At 40.3% G+C, this 20,938-nt stretch overlaps 1 protein-coding gene across 6 annotated transcripts in view; it reads left to right on the top strand.

The window, feature by feature from the left end:
* The first annotated feature begins 1,517 nt into the window (after positions 1 to 1,517).
* The window catches only part of sun1b (Sad1 and UNC84 domain containing 1b), a 34,940-nt gene continuing 15,519 nt past the window's right edge, over positions 1,518 to 20,938 (top strand). For 2 of the 6 annotated variants that reach the window (XM_028599180.1, XM_028599175.1), the window contains exons 1-3: positions 7,366 to 7,581; positions 8,016 to 8,113; positions 20,407 to 20,595. In XM_028599180.1, the coding sequence (XP_028454981.1) occupies positions 7,570 to 7,581; positions 8,016 to 8,113; positions 20,407 to 20,595 (299 nt within the window). In that variant the 5' untranslated portion in view covers positions 7,366 to 7,569. Of the gene's footprint in view, positions 1,681 to 4,979; positions 5,217 to 5,701; positions 5,775 to 7,365; positions 7,582 to 8,015; positions 8,114 to 20,406; positions 20,596 to 20,938 lie in introns of those variants that run through there. The other 4 variants (XM_028599177.1, XM_028599176.1, XM_028599178.1 and 1 more) reach the window with 4 other exon arrangements.

The raw sequence follows: 20,938 nt of genomic DNA, 5'->3' as shown, positions 1-20,938 counted from the left end.
GAACTGCACTCAGGCTTAAACATCTTCCCTTTCACATGTGGTCATGTGATCTCAAGGACAATGGAATGGCATCACCATCATTCCACAAAGTGTCCAGTTTTTCAGGTTTTCTCTGACTGCTCAGACTGAGTTGTTTCTGGTCTTTGAACAGGGGTTTCAAATTACTGTAAACTCAAAGTACACATTTTGCCACTTTATGATTCACAATACAGGAAGACTTAAGAGATACAGTATTTTAAACAATAGGAGGGGAAAAACAGGTGAAATACTATTGTGCAATAAGGTCACAGTGAGAAAAGGAAGTAAGCACTGACAATTGAAGTAAACAATGGAATATTGTTGCCATGACTATATGTTTAGAGCATTTATTCTAGCATGGAGATAGTCTAAGCTACCATATGAACTCAATTAACAGAATTACAAACAAGTCAGGATATCAGTTTTCTTTAGTGCTCTATTTGTTTGAGCTTACTAGTTTAATCAAGCAACATTAGCCTAGACTCCCTTCACTATAAATGTCAGGCTACTTTGACTCAACTGTGATAACTTGAGAATCAATATTATTCATATCTTAGTAAATTTTCCTAAAACATTTTCTCTGCTATGCTTCAGATGAGAGACACGTTAGGAAACAGTTTCATATATTTTTTATATTATGTTTGTTTAGTATGTATTATTTTTTTCATCATCATCATCATCATCATCATCATGTAATGGCAAATTTACATTTAAGCATGATTCTTTATATTTTTGTGTTATTTCTGTTTAAGTTTCTCTCACAATGCCTAAAGGAAGTTTATCTCATTCCCAATGTAGATTTTGATTCTAACTAAATGAGAATCACAAAGTCTGGAACATAATGTGAGCACTGTTTGTCTGAACAGATAGGGGCTACAAGGTCACCCTAAAACTATCTCTCCTGATACATTCAGTTTTCCTATGCCAGTTGAGAGATGTAACCGAGGGGTGGAAGTTGTACGGGAGGAGGAGGCGAAATGGCTCCGATGTATCCTGTGTTTATAAGATTGTCTTCATGTGTATCAGATTGTCTGTGAGAAAGCCAAGTGCGTGTGTGCTGTCACTCTGAAGATGTATTTAGCTCAGTGTTCCTGTTCACTCATTGAAGAAACTTTTCCACACTGGGCTGCTGTCTTTTGTGAAATTTATGTTCTTCTTATATTTACAAATATATTATTAATGAAATACAAAAACCTAACTTGGTTTAATTTGCAATTGTCTTTATTTTATTTCACTCTTTAACTTTCTAAATCCACTCCTACTACACAGAAACTTCCATAACAATCATCATCATCATCAGGTAGCAATAGTAGTAGCTAGCAGCAGTAGTATTTAGCTTTTTATTAATTCACTGTTAGTTGTTGTTTACGTCAGCGGCCACTAAGTGATGCTGTTTAATATCGAAAGCCAGTTACAGGCGGTTACAGGCTACAAGGCGGTTTGACAGATCCCATATATAGTCATGTTTACCATATTAGGATTGACGCATGTGACGCTCGTGTCTCAACGGAAAGTATGACCGTGTGCGGGAAAGGCGAACGTTAGATAAGGTCCACTCTTCTGGGGAGTCAAATGTGCAACTGCTTCTGAATATTTAATAAACTGGATACAACTAACTTCAAGATAAACACAATTGAAAGTCACCAGCGTCAGAGTCAACATGTGAGTAGTCTAACTTCTGTATTGATAATTATGTAGCCCACAGCTACATTTCACATGTGCTATCCTGAACTGTCAGGAGAAGCTAGCTACTTATCTCCAATCTTAAATTTGGGGATAGCACTCTTCCCGTGTTGCTCTGTCGTGCAATGTTTTTGGGAACAGGTGTTGTATCTTCGTGGACTGTTTGAATCTGCAGAGGTTTTACTGATAATACAATGCACTTAAACATAAAGGAGAAGCCCATAAAGAAGCCAGGATAGTGACTTCAGCTTTTGTTTTTCCTGACCAGTGCAGTAGCAGAAGGCTAAGTTAGGCTAATTTCTTGTAGCCTATGGTCACTGGACTGTGTGTCATTCACTGATTCATTGAACCTATCCATTTCTCGAAATGCAAAAATGAGAAGGCTTATACAATTGCTTTGCACCTCATGCCTGCTGTGGCTATTTCTTTGAACTTTACATTAGCAAAGTGTCCTTGCGAAGGGAAGGGGCTTAACTTCTGTACACTTCCGTCTTCGTTTAAATCCGCGAGACTCACGTATTTTTTACGACAGTAAAAGACTACTGGATTGTTTTGCTAAACAAAACGGGGTTTGTTAGTCAGGACTAAGCATGTGCAAGATGTTCTCCCTGGCTTTAAGCTGTTCCAGACACAGGACTGGAGTCTTGTCTTGAAATAGAGGGGACATTAGAGGAAAGTAACTAAACTACATTTTTAGTGGTTTCCAACCTTTTTGCATGTGAGACCTCCTTTTAAGAAAGCAGTGTCTTGTTGAGGCCCCTTGTCACGTTTCAGATGTCTGTTGAGTTCGACAGGTTTGAGGCCCCAAGAGGTACATATGTTAAGTATTTCACAGAATATGAAGAAATTAGAAAGAAGTCCACTAAATGCTACAGGTTTTTGTATCAGAACTTTTTCTTCTTCCCTCTTTAATTGATCTCATCTCATGACCCCTTAGATCTATCTTTTGACCTATAGGAGTTTTTCACAGAAAACATTTTGACATGTCACAGTAGGAAAATCACTGGTGTAAATTCAATAAATGATTGATTTCTGGGTCCTGTGCATGCTGGCTCACCTTCACTCTCGCTGGGACACTTGAATAGAAAGCCATTGTTAATAAGTAACACCTTTTGCTTTTTATGACAAGTCAAAATGTCTGCTATGAAAAAGGCCTATTGGAGGGACCCACCCAACCCATAACCACTGGACTTAACTACCAAACTCTATAAGTAAAATTGACTTCAATTTTTTCATTTAGAGCAGTAACATTCTGCTTGTTATTGATGAATCCATATTACCAATGTAATATATAATACGCCAGTCAAGGGCCATTTAGCTGATGATACTTTTGTACTTTTTAGTAGTAGGATTTTAAATGCAGTGCTTTATTACTTGTAATAGAGTATTGTTTTATCTAGGCTGAAACAGGGAGAGAAATAGCAAGGTCTCTGTCAGATTGGTCCAAAGTTCATCTAAATGACATAGACTGCTGTCCAGCAGATGGCGCCTCGCCCAAGACCTTGTTTGCTTTCATCAGTTCAATTATAGGATTTAGCTATAGGTATCAATAATATTTTATATATCTCTGTGGACAATGTCCTGCATCAACTGCGGAGAGGTCAGTATAAGTCCTGCATTCAAAGTTACACTTGAGTAAAAATACCAGCTAATTAAATACTCATTATGCAAAATCAACACTTTTAAGAGTGTTGCATAACAGAGCCTCGAAGGTCCTGAAAGGTATTTTTTGATCTTATGAGCAACAAACAAACAGCAGAGCTCCTAACGTCCCTATATATATATATATATATATATATATATATATATATATATATATATATATATATATATATATATAGCTCTGCTGTTTGTTTGTTGCAGGACAAGTTATAACTCTTACTCTTATTAGTACACAATGATGACTTCAAGCACATTACCAGCATAGTTTTGCACAACTCCTACCTGAGAAGGTCTAATCAGACACAACTTAATACACCTGTCTGGTTATTGCTTATCTGTGTACTTTATAACACATTCTCAAGACTTCTTATATTAATTGCGCTGACACATGCAGTGGTCTTCTCTTTCTCAAGCACCCTGGATTACAGGTCCACTTGCAGACTTCTTTTGAGTTTTACATTGTATGCTAATTAACATTTTTGTCAGCAGTGTTCATACATCTTTTATTGTGTTGTTTCATCATGACTGAACGTATAGAGAGAACATTGTAATTACTTTTTTTCTATTGCATTAGTGCAATGGTTCATTGGTCAAATCCCACTTTAAAACGTTTGCTTTATAGTAACTAGATATTACACATTACATATTGCAACAATGTTGTAACAATACTGATGCCAACCTTTCCTTTCCCTGCAGTCTAAGATTAGTGCAAGTTTGTTTCAGTATTAAATAGTGTAGAAACCAGAGAGAGCCTTAGCTAACACGGAGGCCATGTCCTCTATATTGTTCTTAGAATTTAGGAGGTTTTAGGGAACTAGGGGGCTGTTTATTGAAATGTGGTGTGTTTACAGGTTTTGAGATACCTTCATTTAGGTTTTTATTATTAGTATTTAAAGTATAATTTAAGTTGTTCAAATGTGAAAAATTGAAATGACAAAATCATTATTTGGGCTAGGTTTGCATTTTCGGGGGGGAGGGCGGGGGTTGACCATAAATTCCTGACTAGGGTTACTGCAGTTAAATGTGGCAGAATATAGCATGGATTTTCCATCTTCGATTTCACACTTGTTTACATTAATTGAGAACAATAACCAAAATTGGGTGCTAGAAATTCATTCTCTTTTAATAATAATAATAATAATAATAATAACGATGTTATTGTCATTTAAGACAACTGTTCCTCCTTGTGTTCATTGGATGAACTTTGGTGAGATGTACATCAACTAATTAAGTAGGACATAGGCCTATAACAGATGATGATGATGATAATAATAATACTTATTTATAATAATACATCATTACTAGTAGTATATTATCATAGATTATCATGATGTCAGAAATGGGTTCAAGGTTGTTTTGGTGGCAGATATGATACGGGGGCCTTCAGGATGGGGGTTCAATGACTAAACAACAGTGTGATCCCTCTAAATGCACGGAGCTCCAGCAGCAGTCCGGTGCATGCCGTTGCTGCTGTCCTCCAATATATTTAAAGTGTGCGCCATGGTCCTCCAATAGATTTAAAGTGGGCGCCCTGGCCGACAATGAAGGGTCCGGGAGTGGGAGGATCAGCTCGGCAGCGATCCTTCTGGCTTTGTTACGCCGGGAAGCCATTTTGGAAGTCTGCTTGTTGTGCACTAGCATAACACTCAAGCTGCTTGCAAACTTTTGTGTTTTTCTACCAGAAAAATAACGTTTAGGATCTGTGGGTCCGCAGTAATAAATCATCTGTGCGTCTCCGTCCGTCGGGATTTTGGCAGAAGTTTGAGCATCTTTCGTGATAGTAATGTGCGGATCTTTTTCCTTCGGATTACGCTCTTAAAGAATAATAACATACATGGACTCTAACCACCCGGGCAAGTTGACATGCTAGTATGATAACATCATTTACGTTAGTGTAGCTACAATTTTCTGTTGTGAATGTGTCATTTCGTTTTATCCAGGTTTATTTTGTTCTTGCTGAGCTCCTTTACCCGCAACTAACGCGATCCAGGCCTTATTTTCTTGGGTGATGTTTACATATTTGCGACATTTATCAGACATTAAATGTGTAATCCGTCATTACGAGTGCGAGTTTTGACTGAGAATTGTTAAATTAATCTGTATGATTAGAAATGGGAATAGTGCGTCGTTGCTCAAGCCTGTGTGCTTTCGCGAGTGACGGTTGTCTAAATACATGGCGTCTAAATTTAGCACTGGGCAATGTGAGAATGCAACGGGGCTTATATGTCATTTGACCGGACACTACGTGCAGTTATTATTAAACTAAATATGTGTTTTTAAGGGCGCCGATGTGAAACAATGTTTTGACAGTAGCTGGGCTAGTCACAGGACTGTAGTCTTCGTCGCAGGTGGTTTGCGTAAAGGAGCCAGCAAAACAAACGTGTCAGGAGACAAACAGCACTGTGGGAAAGGTGTCACTATGTAGCGTGTTTATGACTGTTGGTGCATGTTTGTAGGATGAACGCATGCTCTGTTTTTGTTGAACCTGTCTCTTGAATTATGAGCTCAAGGATTAAATGCTATAATATTTCAGAAAAGATTCAGTCTAGTGCTAAAATTAAAATCAATTGCTCTTTATTAAGAACTCCAGCATTACACCACATTCCTTATTCTCAGTTCTGCAGTAGTTGTTGCACAGTTATTGTACTGTAGGAGGCTGGTATTTAATTTTGGAGTGCCCACATTCAGTGCTGGCATCACGATCCATTGCAGCAGTTGACAAGTCAAAATAAAACTAATCCTGGCTGAATTAAGTAGTCCCTTTGGCTTTTGGATATTTGTTTCTGTTAATCCGTCTTTTCGGCTTGGAGACTTGGATTATGGGTTGAGATTTTGGAGGCAGATTTTAGGAAAGCCATCTGTTTATTTTCCGCTCAGTTGTCAGCATACACTCAGAAGTTGGAGTAGAGTGACCTTGCCCAGGATATATGAGGATCTTTTGGCCACATAGCTATAGTGGTATGCAGCATGGTTGAGCTTATTATGACCAGAAATGCCAAATCGAGCAGTCAGAGAGTTATTGTATTCTTTATGTTTGATAGAGCAAGGGTTAAACCCTTATATAAACTGGCAAGACTCATGTAAGTTTTACCTTTTCATAACTGACTACCTAAAAGTATGCTATGCAGTTTTGGCTGACAATATACATCCAGCTGCCAGTTTATGAGGTGCACCTGGCTAAAACTAATGCAGTATAATACAATAAAATTCTACCTTCATAAATATTATAATGTTCAGTTTTAGAGAGGAGTTAATTTAGCTTTCTAATCATTTTGGAGGATGACCTTTGTGGTGCTGTTGAATTGTATTGCATTATACACAATTATTATTATTATTTTTTTTTTTTTTAGCCCAATGGTTTACATATTTTTGGGCTGGTGACCCATATGTAATCCTTGTCTTGGGGCTCCTTGTCACATTTTCAATGTCTCAGATGAGTGCGTTGCATTTCCACCAAACAGATATTTCCCCACTAAGCTTCTCACATGTTGTACAAAGAGTAGCGAAAAGTTAACCCAAATTAGTGTATCAGAACTTTGTTCTTTCCACTCCCAGATTTATCTTGTGACCCTTTAAAGGGGCCCGACCCCTACATTGGGAATCACTAATTTAGCTTATGGTGACTGATTATAAATTGGGTGGACTAAATAATAGAAACCCCTCTGCAATACAGTTAAACAGCAGCCCAAACTCCAGCCTCAGAATGACCATGAAACAACACACCTCTTTAAAACAGTTTCAACAAAACCTATCATATCCTTTAGTGAAGGTAGGGTTTATAGCGGGACTGACTGCAGACTGCCTTAGTTTGAGCTAATTGTACCTAATAAACTGGCAGCTGCTGAATGTATGATTGTCTGTATGTCACAGCATATTGACATAATGCAAGTTTCCCTGTGAGAAGCTCAACCCTCGGAGCAGTTGTTTCCCGCCCATTGCCTAAAACTCAGCCCCACCCCTTGCTGTTTTACTTGGTTTCATAATACTGTTCTGTGTCTGTGTGTGGAGCTTACCCAGGCAGTCACTGTAGGAGTAGCTGTCCTGGTGAGGAGTCTGCTTAATGTAACAGGAGCGAGGATCGTCATTATCTCTGTCCTGTCTCTACCAGCCATTCTTGTCACTTTCTGAGCGGAGGAGAAGAGACGAGTCATTTGTTACAGCTTCACTGGCGTCTGTTTCGTCCGTCTGCAACCAGCCAGAGCCAACATGCAGGAAGAGGTCGGCCAACTCTTGTCCACTGTCAGAACCACAGTAGCGTTGTTGTGTTCCTGTTGGAAAAGGAATGCCCAGCAGCTCTCATTAGGGCCTGCGGGGGCTTTCTGACATTATTTGTAGAATGTAGCAGTAACCAGTGGTTGTGTATTCTTGGAGAGCAGCCCAGTGAATAGTGCTAGAACTGATTTGGGAAGAGGCAGGGAATTTACCCGTTTTTAATGTGTAGATGCAGTTCTGAATCTGTTTTTAAAAATACAGTTACACCGTGGCAAATCTTAAGCTCATTAGCAGAACTAATTTGTCAGCAAGAGACAGGCTGGAAAAAGGGATGCATGCGTTTTTGTGAGTGTGTATGGGAGTTAGTTTGTTTGTTATTCCCCTCCACCATGTCAGCTTTGTCTTAAAGAGTCCTATCCCTTGCATCCTGATTCTTGCAGTCTAAACAAAGAAGAATGACCATGGATTTTTCGCAACTGCACACATACACGCCGCCACAGTGTGCTCCAGAGAACACCGGCTATACCTACTCTCTCAGGTGAGACTTCAATGCTGTGCTGCGGCATGCTGGCTGCAGCATCAAACAGTCAGGCCCATGGCGTATCAGTTACACCCTGCCTGTCATCTGTGATTCTGGGCATGTCAACGAACGAAGCGAAATGGTCTTCGAGACCCTGCTGTTGCATTTTAATCGAGGCTTTGCAAGTGTACGTAGTGTCAACCAGCTACTCTGTATTCCATTTGCTTTGGTCTTGTTTCCCTCTAAACAGAGTATGCTATTGAGCTCTGTCAACTTTAATGCTATTATTATAACTGTCAGTTAACTCATGTCTTTGTCAGTATAAAATAATGAAAGGTTTCTAGACTGCCAAATGATGCCAGAGGTTGTTTTACATTGACTGCTGGTTTTCTGCTAAAAGACAAAACCTTTAAGAGCAATGAGCCGACTGTATGTTGTTTTTAGGAAGCAGCTTGCTTTGATAGTTTCCCAGTTAAATTGGAAATTGGTTACAATTACAGCATGACATGTTTGAAATGTATTTACTTTTCATTGCATTGTTTGTTTTTAACTTGCAGAGGAATTCTTTTATTATTATTATTTTTTTTTTAACTTGCAGAGGTTTTGTAAGTCAGTTTTTTTTTTTTTTAAAACCCCCCAAAAAATCCTGTGGTTTTGATGACTCAGCGTCATGATTGTGTGTGTGTGTGTGTGTGTGTGTGTGTGTGTGTGTGTGTGTGTGTGTGTGTGTATGTGTGTGTGTGTGTGTGTGTGTGTGTGTGTGTGTGTGTGTGTGTGTGTGTGTGTGTGTGTGTGTGTGTGTGTGTGTGTGTGTGTGTGTGTGTGTGTGTGTGTGTGTGTGTGTGTGTGTGTGTGTGTGTGTGTGTGTGTGCTTAGTGGGGAGCTTTGCAAAGAGTAAAAACAGCATGCACCCTATGTTTCTCTACATTATTTTACTATATATTCTAAATTCCCAGTGCTTTAACTTTTAGATATTTTTTTTTTTCCAGCTTTTGAGAAGTTAAAGGCAGCACAATCCGTTTTGGATTTACAGTACACACCACACCTGTAACACCAACCTCTCCCATCATGCTCCTCATCCGTGCATTCTTTCTTGGGCTCCTCATACTAGAGCCCGACCGATATATCGGCGGGCCAATATTAGGCATTTTCCAAACTATCAGTATTGGCATTTTTGTCCCCCAAAGGGCACTCTACAACGTCCCTGTTGGCAACACTTGTGTTTAACCCTTTAAGTTTCATATCTTAAGTTTGTATTTTATACATTTTATTTATCAGAACTTTAATATATTTTGATGTTCCTCTGTTCTGTTGCGACAATCGATATTGGCCTTAAAAATCCTTTATCGGTCGGGCTCTAGCTCATACTGTAGGTGTGGTCGACGCCTCACCAGGAAGGTCTGTGCATGTGGAGGAATGCTGTTGTCTTCAGTGCTGTCACCGTTGATGTCGGCAGCTCTCAGAACAGAGAGAGGGTGTGTAGGTCAGGAAATGAAATATTACCTTGCCCCATGCTTAACTCACTTTCTCACTTTTGGGAAATGAAGAGTTATTAGTCTTTTGGCAGCAGAGGCCTCCCATCATTTGAGTGAGTGTGTAAAAAAAGTCTTAAGAAAGAGTGCTCTCCCTTCCAGCTGAACAAGTTTAAGCTCTAAGTTGTAATTATACTTATGTCACATTATGGGCCCTATTTTGCACCCGGCGCAGCGAAAAGCCCTTACGCAAGTATCTTTGCTAGTTTAAGACCAACGCAGTTGTCAATTACCCGTCCAGCGCCCACATCGTTTAAATGGCAAATGCACCTGCGCTCATCTTTGCGCCCATGGGCGTGCTTGTCTTACAGGGAGGTGTGTTCAGGTGAATTCTTGGCGTATTGCTATCTTGAGGCAGCGGGAATTGATCACGCCATTGACCAACAAAAACCTGGTCTAAAGTCAATAGCGCAGCATTTCATTGTTATTTTAACAGCAAATTACTAAAATGTGCCTAGGCTCTTGCACAGCGCGTGCACACTATGCTTGTTACACACACACAGGGAAGCGCAGCAGCACCCAAACATGCAAAAGATTATAAATAAAAACATTACGGTGCAAATCTGCCATCATAAGGGCAATGTGCCAAGGTACAAACGAGCCTGGCTTTTAAAGGGAATGGGAGATGGCAGTCTGGTTGGTTTATTGCATGTTAACGCCCAAAACACACCTATGAATTAATGAAGACACAAAGTACAACCCTTTTGAACCATGCGCCTGGCGCACGGACCCTTTTTTCCACAGTCAAACTAGCAAAAGTGGATTTAGACCCATGCTAACGCCCTAAACGCACCTACGCTTCACTCCGTGCACTTAGATCGTTAAAATAGTGCCCTATGCGTATTAGTTGCATTCTATATTTTATAGGTCAGCAGCTTTTATATTTTTACAGGTTGTAGGAATGGCATTGATGCACAGTGGGAATTTGTCTGTAGGGTGTTTTCATGTAGAATAGCTCTATGCTGATGTTGTATCGTGACATAAATGGTAAAGCAAATGGCAAACAAAACCTCAACATCCTCATGATTTCAGGTCCATTTTGTAGCTTACAAAGTGCATTCCAGTAATGTGAAAACTTGTTTCATGAGTCACAGTGGACTGAGGCAAAGCAAGAGTACAAAAGCGTGTTTGACACCCCGCTGGAATCTGCCAGGTACTAGGTAGACTAAAGGCTGGAACAAGCTAATCGTGTTCCTTTTGAATGCAGTCAGCTGAGAAGCTATTAATGAACCTCACAGTCACAACCTTGGCCCTGATCCCAGGATTAGGCTAATAGTTTATGTTTCTCGACTAGCTGGTTTAGAGATCTGTGCTTTTTATTAGCCTCTGTGTACTACAGCTGAGTGATATTTTTTTTTTTTAAATTTAAATCAGCTTACTGAAGGCGGTTACATGTCTTTGTCTTAGCTTTTATACTAAGTAGCAGAATAGCCAGACAGTAAATGTTATATTTGCTGCTTGATCAAAGTTTAGAAATATGACCCATTAGAGAGTCTGACTGGTGATTATGTTCAGACCTCCGAGCGTGTCTGTGGCCTACAAGAGAGCAGTGAAGAGACGGACAGAGTCAGGTGACCGAAACCGTTGGCCCATCTGTTGTCAAAACTCAAAAGGGCAGCGACAAGTGTTGTCCCATGAATGGTCCAAGAGGGAGAGGAGGCCAGTCAATCACGTTCTGTTTCCGTCCACATACCAGGGAGAGACCCTTACAACTTGGACCACCTACCTCGAGTTGATTTAATTAATATTGTAAATACAGTGAGGGAAACACTTTTATGAATAGATTTACAGTATAACCCAACAAGGTTTTTATTAGTCAATTGGGAGGTTTCAATGCTTTCACTTCCTCACGGTTACTCTTACTCTTCTCTTTACTGGACTGATTCAGTGATTTCAGTTTTCAGAGAGAGTATAATCTTGTTATTTCACCAATATCTGTGTCATATTAAAGATATGAAAAGGTTATATTGTACAATGAGGGATTTGGAAAAAAAACTATTCCATTCACAGGTCATAATAAAATAATACAGATACATTTTAGGGGTGCACCGATTGGTGCACCCCTAAAATGTATCTGTATTATATTAAGATCGGATATCGGTCCCGATATTGTCAAAATAGCTGGAGCCACGGGCCGATCCAGTTTTGTTATTTATTTATTTATTTTCTTTAAAATTTAAGTATTCAAGTAAAAACAATTCAAAGACAAAATACGAATACTAATACTAATTGAACTAGTGTAGGAACATTGAACTCTGAGTACACATTCAGTTGTTCACCTCTGCTGTAATGTAAATTGTGCAGCATTACAAGCAAGATGAAATCATAACAATAAACAAAGGGCTCTGTTCTGTAACATATTGCACGTCCTTATTGGAAGCAGTCCTGGAGCTGGGACAGGGCTGGGTCAGGCCAGGTTCTGATAGTCCTTCTACTTGGCTGTATAGTCCTTCTGACCGGGATTTATGCTGGGATCAGTAGTTGAATGTGACCTGACTGGCCCAGGTGAGGGAGAGGCGCAGTTCTGTGTGCTTTCTTGATGTTAGAGTATAGGCTATGGTCTTGTGTTCTTCCCTCTAGTAACACAATCTAAATGCTGGAAAAAAGCTGGGGAGTACAGACTTTAAGGACGCCTTGTTAAAGTCCCCTGTATCCCCTCCAGGTGATCGCGCTGCAGTTTGTTCACTATGATTAGCAGTGAGCCAAACTTGTGCTAACGTTAGCATTGGGGGCTATGTAGACGGCAGTGTGCTGTTTTCGTGGTAAATAAAATGGCCTGTATATTACCGACAGGGCTCCGGGTCAGGTGAGACGTGCTGGGCAACGATCCTGCGGTCGGTACTCCATTTATTGTGCACAAAAATGCAGTCCTCCGCTCCGCCTCTGGTCTTTATTTTCTCATCCTGCCAGCAGCTAGCTCGGCGTGCTAGCGCCGACAACAACCTGGAGCGCCCGGTCTGGCTGTGTCCTCTGGGATGTTATGAGCTGCCTGGAAGGCTCTCGTAATGGCTGTATTGTATCGTAGTCCTGTATTGATTAGTTCAGTGTGGCTGTACTTGTATAAATATACACCGACAGGAGAGCTAGTAGCCGCTGCACAATCGCGCGCCGCCATCTTTGTTGACATGAGTGAATGTGTAGCGTTCCAATCGGTTCCAATGCGTGTTTTGATGTGTTTTTTTTTTTCTAAGTAATTTAAATACTCGATAATGTCAATTTGCACATCGTTAACACAACAATAACAATATTATCGTAAACTATATATATCGCCCACCCCTATTAGAGACAGAAATAAAATTCTTAGTGAAGCTTTTGGACAAAAGAAATATTAACTGAAAGAAACACCCATGGAAGGGGATGGAGAGATGTGCTGAAATACATACTTGGAATTAATGTGTAACGTCTTAATTTCTCCTTCAGTTCTCTGCAATATCCATACATTTACACACAGAAACACAAGCTCTCTGATAACACCTTCATTGGCAAAACGTGGTCTGAATTGAAGTATTGATAAAGCTTTGTGATCTGTATCCCAGTTGGAAAGTGATATAATGGATCTTTACACTCTATGGTCAAGCATTGAGCTGTTCCATCTCTTTTAAGACAGATGGACTGCACCCATCTCCTCACTGAAAGCTTGAGTGTGTGACTGTGTATGGACTCACACAGACCCTTCATATTTTATAATGGTGGAAGTGGGTCGTGGGGCTGGGGCCTCTGCCTGGAGTGTTTTATCCCCACATGTGATAGCTGAACTATGACTGTAGAAGCAGCAGCACTGATCAAGTCATCTGATTCTGTATGTGGCTGTCTGGGAACAGCAGCAGATAAATCACGTAAAAGATAAAGAAATATATGAGGTAGTAAACGTACAAACTCAACCTACCACCCTTACAAAAATCTGTATAAATCCAAATATCCTAAACCTAGTTTAAACTGCAATTCTATTAAGACGGAGTTACATTTTTAAACGATTATTTTGTTTTTAAACATTAATCTAATAGAGAGCATATACAATACAGTTGGTGCTTTCACATGAGTCTCGCTCTGCAAGACGAGGTTTAGGGATGCCAGTTTGACAGGCGCTGCTGTCACAGTTGTTCTGACATCTGGAGTGTACTTCAGTACATGTGCCACCGGTCAAGTGCCAAGTGAGCAAATGACAGCAGCTGGAGTCAACCTGTGCCATAGATACTCCTTTTTGAGGGTTCCCAACAACACATTGTGACATTTCTAGAACTGTTCCTTTCCATTTAAACTGTCACTACTACGATGAAAAGATCCCTGGCGCATTTTAAAATGTCTCCTGCATGCATAAAGCATATGTGAAGTTATTTCAGGCGTTGGAAGCGTTTCTGTTTCTGCATTAGCCAGGCTTGTGTTCATTTGTGTTACAGCATCTGTCGGAAATGCTGTATGTCCAGCCTCTGCTACTGATCACTCTCTCTTGAGCCAGGGAGCTGTTTAAAGTGTTCTCCATGGCAACCGCAGCAACATGAAACGGCACAGTATAGTGCTATAACGTGGCGAGCGAAGGACACCACACACAGAGAGAGAGTGGGGCCAGAAGGAAAGTGGTTTCTGTGGGAGGGAAAGTGAGGGTGGGCTGGAACGATCGTCATCACAGTGCTAAATCCTACCCACCCAGAGATAGTTGGATGGAAATTCGAAGGCTCTTCGCTGGCTCCCAAACTCCCAGTTCCTTGCCTCTGGTAAATATAGGCCATAGCACCACAGGGGAAAAGACTTTCTGTAACGGTTTGAGGAAACGGAAAGGCAGAGTTTGTCCCCTGATTTGGCATTTATCTCACAGCTGAATTTCAGCAGGGAAAAGTTTAATTTCATTAAACACAGCATGGTCCCACAGTGTAGTAGGGAGGAGATTAAAATTAATTGTTGCCAAATTACAGCATCCCAAGTCTCTAAAAGTATTTGTTGTTGGCAGTGTTCTAACCCATGATGAAGATTTAGAAGCACATTTGCTTGTGCTTACACTATTCCCATATCCCGTTCTGTGCTGTGTATCACAGAGGAGGGAGAACAACTCATTGATGTAGTTAAGATGTGATTGTGGAACCAAACAAATTAAATCTTTTGAGATGGCAGTTCAGGCTCCTGGCTGTTTACATTTGCAAGCATACAATTTTGTTGTCTTTTCATCCATCACACGGTAGGACAAGAATGTCTGAGTAGTGTCACCCGAGACATGCAGTACACACTCATGGCTAAACAACAAATGGTTTTCAGACAGTAACTGTGAGTGGCACTTTTTGCTCATTGGGAGCAACACGCCCCCTTGTCTTGTAAAAATGGTTTTCTGTTTTTTTTTGTGAGTGTGTGAAGATATAGACTTTCTGGCAAGCATTTGACACAGCTTTTGTAACCACGCTTGCGGTTTTGAAGTTGAGATTTACTACACACAAGGTTTCTATAAGTGCGTGTGTGTGTGTTGCAAGTGTTGTGGTGCAAGTGTGTTACTATTACAGTAGACTTTCATAGTGGAGCTGCAGATTAGGTCATATATTTAAAAGTTAGTTTATAATATATAAGTTCTTGCAGATTTAGCAACGCAATCTTATTACTTTTTTTTCATTTTTTATAACTGTGTTTTGTACCTTTTTTTTTGGAAGTCTTGCATATTCTTTTAAAGCAAAAATAACTATTCCCTGTTTCAGATTCTAAATTGTGAGAATCTTGTGCTGTCATATATGATAATAAACTGAATAGGTTTAAAGCTTTGGCTTTAGAAAAAATACGTTTTTTTTTAGCAGTGGGGGCAGGTCCGAATGTAAACTTGGTGTCTCATTGTGTCCACATGCTTTGTGATGGGAGCTCACTTTTTTGCATATACCATGCAAAGCAGGCAGAAGGTGGGTGGGTGGCACAGCAAAACAAACGGGAGGTGTAGACTCACCAGAAGTGAAGTTACTAGAGTTACTTTTTGTCATGGAGGGATTTGTCTTCTGTGGCTCTCGGGCTGAATCTGAAAGAAAGAATGACACGCCGGTTTTGCCGTTTTGGTTGTTGCTGTGAACCCCATACTAGGCTCTTGTTGTCTCGAGGGCACGTTATCCTGATGAGCCGGTAAAGGCAGGCGCTTAAAATAATGGTGCTTCCCCACGGGCAGATACTTTCCCAATGATGCAAACACATTAATCGAGTTGCATTTACACCTGGATGAATGGCTAAGATCCAATCACCCACTCCTGAGGCTGTCTGGAAGATCTGATACCATTATGTGTGTGTGCACCTTGAAGTAATACATTTTTCTTAAGGACATAGATCATATTCTTGTAATACTTAGCATAAATGGTATCAAATTATTGTTTGTAGCGCTAACCTGATTCAGTAAACTCAACTTATTTTCATGTTTGATCAATCAGACAATTTTTTTTTGACTGAAATTGGTTTATAAAATGTCAGAAATTAGTGAATAAGTTATTCAGCGTACTGTCATAAAAGACCAAGACAGGAAACAAATATGTTTGATTAATCGGCTGACTAAACACTTTACAGTTTGTTATGTGGTATGTAATTTATGAATTGCACCTGAATCTCAGTACTTGACTGTGTATTTATTACCTTGAAGCTCACTGCATGTCGCTGTGCCTAAGAACATGTGCTAAATGGCAATTAAGGCAAAACCAAAGCTAGTAAAATGTAGAATCCTGTCGGATCTGATGCTCTGTGTAGTTGTGTGTTGTAAGAAAGCCAGTTGTGCCCACTGAGTGTGGGAAGAGTATCAATGCTAAAGTGTTATGTAAGGAAAGATTCCAGGAAGCTGAATGTCAGGAAGTGTCTTCTTCCTCCATACTGTATGTCTAAAGCCTGTTTTATGGTTCTGCGGAGGCTCCACGCAGAGCTTTCGCCATAGCCTACGTAAGTGGCCTGATGTTTATACTTGTGCGCTGGTGTCGTCGAGCCGGCATGTGTGTGGTAGAGAGAGACAGCAACGGTGATTAGCTTCAGCGCAAGTACCGACTCTAGAGTCATAGTGAGAGAAACAGTGTCTCCCCTAGGGGTGGAACGGTACACAGAAGTCACAGTTTGGTTCAGACATCACGGTTCGGTTTGGTACAATGGAGGGAAAAGCAAAACTAAAATGCAATGTAATGCTACCAAGCCACGGCCAAGCGACGTGTAGTTACATTTTTCGAGAGGTGCACTCATTCAATGCTTTTTCAATGCTTTTTTTTTTTTCTCATTCAATGCTTTTTCATTTTTTATTTTGATGACTATTTACATTGTAGATTCTCACTGAAGGCATCAAAACTATGAATGAACACCTATGGAATTATGTAATTAACAAAAAAGTGTGAAATAACTGAAAACATGTCTTATATTTTAGATTCTTCAAAGTAGCCACCCTTTACTTTTTTATTAATAAGGGTAAAAATTACACTAATTAACCCTGACAAAGCACACCTGTGAAGTGAAAACCATTTCAGGTGACTACCTCATGAAGCTCTTTGAGAGAACACCAAGGGTTTGCAGAGTTATCAAAAAAAGCAAAGGGTGGCTACTTTGAGGAATCTAAAATATAAGACATGTTTTCAGTTATTTCACACTTTTTTGTTAAGTACATAATTCCATATGTGTTCATTCATAGTTTTGATGCCTTCGGTGAGAATCTACAATGTAAATAGTCATGAAAATAAAAAAACACATTGAATGAGAAGGTATGTCCAAACTTTTTGCCTGTACTGTACGTGTGTAGCAACGGCGTAGATTTTACGCAGGAGTATAAATCAGCCTTAAGGTTCAAAGTTCTTTATTGATCATGTGTGTTAATCACAGATGGCAGCAGGCAGAGCAGTTTGTGGTGGTTTGCGTCTTTGATTATCCTTTTGGCTTTATTCCTGCGCCGCTGGGTGTAGAGGTCCCCATGGATGGATGGCAGCTCTCATCTGTTTCTTCATCTGCGTCTTCTTCCCTCAGTTCTGAAAGCACAGTGTCCGTCTCTATTTTTATCACTGATGTGGGCCGTGGGAGCCGTCTGGGAGGGAGGGAGAGAGAGAGAGCGGCACACAGATTAATTTGGATTCCCGGAACAACTGAAAAGAGTTTGCAAACTAATCAAACATTTTTCACAGCTTCTGATAGGAAAGGCTGAAATCTTGTGAGTGTTAAACATTGTTTAAGGAGGGTGTGATCTCCAGCACCACAGGGAGATGCACGCTCCAATTCAGTGCAATCCGCATAGGTTTATATTAGTGGTTGTGTTGTTCAAATAAAGATCTATGGAACTCTGTTGATGAGTTGCCAGGTAGAGCAGAAGGTTACATTAATGATTGTGTCTGGCTGTAGGCTACACAGACAGACAAGTGTGTTTGCTTTCTCACACACACGTCACGCCCTGCACAGGGCTTCAATGCCCCAGGCGCTCGGTTAGTGATATTATCAATGAATCCACCATTATGCTCTGGTATGATTAAACTATGTTGTGTCGTGTGTTTTTTTTTGTATACACATGAAGACATACCACAGTGAAGTTGTTTGTTGGCGCAGGATGTAAGGTGGAAGCGAGCTTCAATAACTTAGGAACTCTGCAGCTGTACATTGCAACTGTGAGGTTTGTTAAGAAAATATTGTTATGAAGTGCTCGTACGGTCATTTGGCCCACTCGAATGACCATAAACTCTGCATTCAGTGCAGAAACAAACTGCACTGCCCCACTGCTATTTTCCAACATTTGAATTTCAAATTTGAATCTGACAAGCAGTGACGTAGATTGTGATGGAAAGTTGATTGTTCTCTGGATATCCAGCCCTCCTGTGTTCAGGTACACCCTGAGAGTGTCTCCTCCACAAATTATGAATTACCATGTCATGAGTTGGTATTGCTAGCTTGACTTGACTTGCTCCTGCAGGTAGCACGACTGTCCTTTTTTTTTTTTTTTTTTTTTTTTCATACCATACTGCATACCAAAATGATTTAGTGAGCTTGTTAGTGCCATCAATAAACACTACCTTCTGGGTGAGATATGTTTGGTAGGTATGTGACTGGGAAAGCCCAGGAGAGGGGTGTTTAGACACACAGGTACAGGAGCACAGAGAAAGAGTTGCACTGTTTGGACAGTTTTGTGTTATTTTTAAATCGATGTAGCCATATCTGTGACTTTTGATTTTCCGACGCTCCACATGCGTTGATTAATCTTTCCTGTCCAACATGTCCACACAGAAAGATATCAGGAAAGTGTGTTCAACTCTAAAGATGATAATAGTTTGCTACTTTTGGTACAATCTGTGGATCTAGTAAAAAACTAAAATCCAATGAATATAAACACATGTAAACAAGATCTCTGTTCCAAAACATGTACTTACAGTAATTCCCCTCGACTTAATGCTTAACAGGAGACACTAGCTCTGGTCAGTTTCAGACTAACGGGATACAGAGGGAGAGGTGCTGCCCTGGTCATGTGTTCAGAGAAAAGCCAGTTGGAGCAGGAGGCAGAGCGAGGACGAAAGCACATAATTGGCTCTCTCTGTGTGTAATCTGTGTTTAAAAAAAAAAAAAAAAAAAAAAAAAAAAAAATGGTTTAAAGCCGGAGGGATGGACTGTACAGTAACCATGCACGTACACGTTGGTGATATTGCTCAGTGTAGTTTGTCCTGTGGGCAAGACTGCATTGATAATCACTGCTCTGCAAGGGCCACTGGCTGACTGCTTGTGCCTTAAACCAAACCGCTCTATACAGGGAAGGTCCCTCCTTTTCAAGTGTCTTAACAGGAAGTTTATTCTCTGTCCTCTAGTGACAGATAAAGTGCTTTGCCCCTCCTTTTCATCCACCCTCCCCATACATGTCTGAGGAGTAATTCTGTCTGACCTAGTTGAGCCACATTCTGAGGAGTGTACACAGTGTGCAAAGCGCAGTGTGGTCTGGTCGTTTCAGTTTGTTGTTACAACTGATCACGCGATACCAATAGTGTAAGCTATTATTAAACACAAACCGATATTATATAAGAGATTGATGTTATGTTGCCTCTAAAACTGTACCTGCTTTACTACTGTAGAGAAAGAGGGCATAGTTGTGGTATTTGTAAGAATTGTTTGTTTGTTTGCAGCTAAGACAAATTATAAAAATTGTTTGTAGAATGGTTCCACTAGTTAGTCATGTGTGAATGTTGGCCTTGACTCTGCCTGCCAGATGGGTGTGGCCCTGTGAGTCACAGCTGCACAACGCATGACAAAGTCCAAATTTACAACATTCATGGTGTGTTTCCACTTACGGTTGGCTTTGGATTGCAGTGAGTGGAGTAGAATCTTTTTTTTTTTTTTTTTTTTTTCTTCTTCTTCTTTCTTCAGCCTACTTCCATATGTTGGGATGTCTATATGGCAATTTTTTTCTTCTTCTAATTTGACATTCAGAAACACACTGTCTTTTCTTTTGTCCTGTTTTCTCTCTCCCTTGTGAGTGAGTCACTTCCTGTTAGGCCCACTGCCAGTTGCAGGGAAACAACCGCATCACAGCTTTCTAAATGGATGGTCTGTTCCTGTGTTTTGTTTGTTTTTGTTTTTAAAAGAAAGCCTCGCTGAAGATCGCACACACATCAGGAAATATGCAGGATATCCCTGTTGAGTATTGATTTGAGGTTGGAGTCGCTCAAAGCCTGTTGTCTCCAAATGAATTTCCGTGCAGCAGACATTAAAAACTTCCCTCCCTGTGATTATCTGTCATGCAATACCTCTTTTTATTAAACCTTCTTTTTCTTCCGTTTTTCTCCCCCACCTTCTTACTTTCCCGCTCTTTCTGCTCCTCTCTTCCCTCCTGTCTCTCAGCTCCAGCTACTCCACCGCAGCGTTAGATTTTGAGAAGGAGCACCAGATTGCTGCCGTGTATGAGTCGCCCAGGATGTCAAGGCGGAGCCTGCGCCTGCAGACCGGTGCCGGTCACTATGGCAATGAGAGCCTGGCTGATTACTCCCAGAACCACAGCAGCAGCTACACCAGCACCAGGAGAGAGACACGGTGAGACTAGTAATGGATACTAACACTCCCACACAGCTAATAAAGCAATTCAATTAAGTGAGAAGCACCTATCTCTACTGTATAGAAAAGAGACAAATTTCTTCACTTTTACATTTTTTTTTTTTTTTTTTAAGAAAGCAACATTTTTTTTCTAAATAATTGAAAATAGGATATGATGTTTAGTATTTTTGTTGACAATGCCATATATGCAATATCATTCTATCAGTGTCACTAGAAGAAGAAGAATAGATTTTTGTTAATATTAAGTGATAATTATAAAACTGTCTATAGGCGTATTGTCGGCAACATCTGAACAGATGTTGTACAGTAGACCGCAGTCAAC

The sequence above is a fragment of the Perca flavescens genome, chromosome 15 (assembly GCF_004354835.1).
Source record: "Perca flavescens isolate YP-PL-M2 chromosome 15, PFLA_1.0, whole genome shotgun sequence".
Taxonomy (NCBI): domain Eukaryota; kingdom Metazoa; phylum Chordata; class Actinopteri; order Perciformes; family Percidae; genus Perca; species Perca flavescens.
Note: the sequence above shows the minus strand (reverse complement) of the source record. Positions and strands in the feature narration are given on the sequence as shown.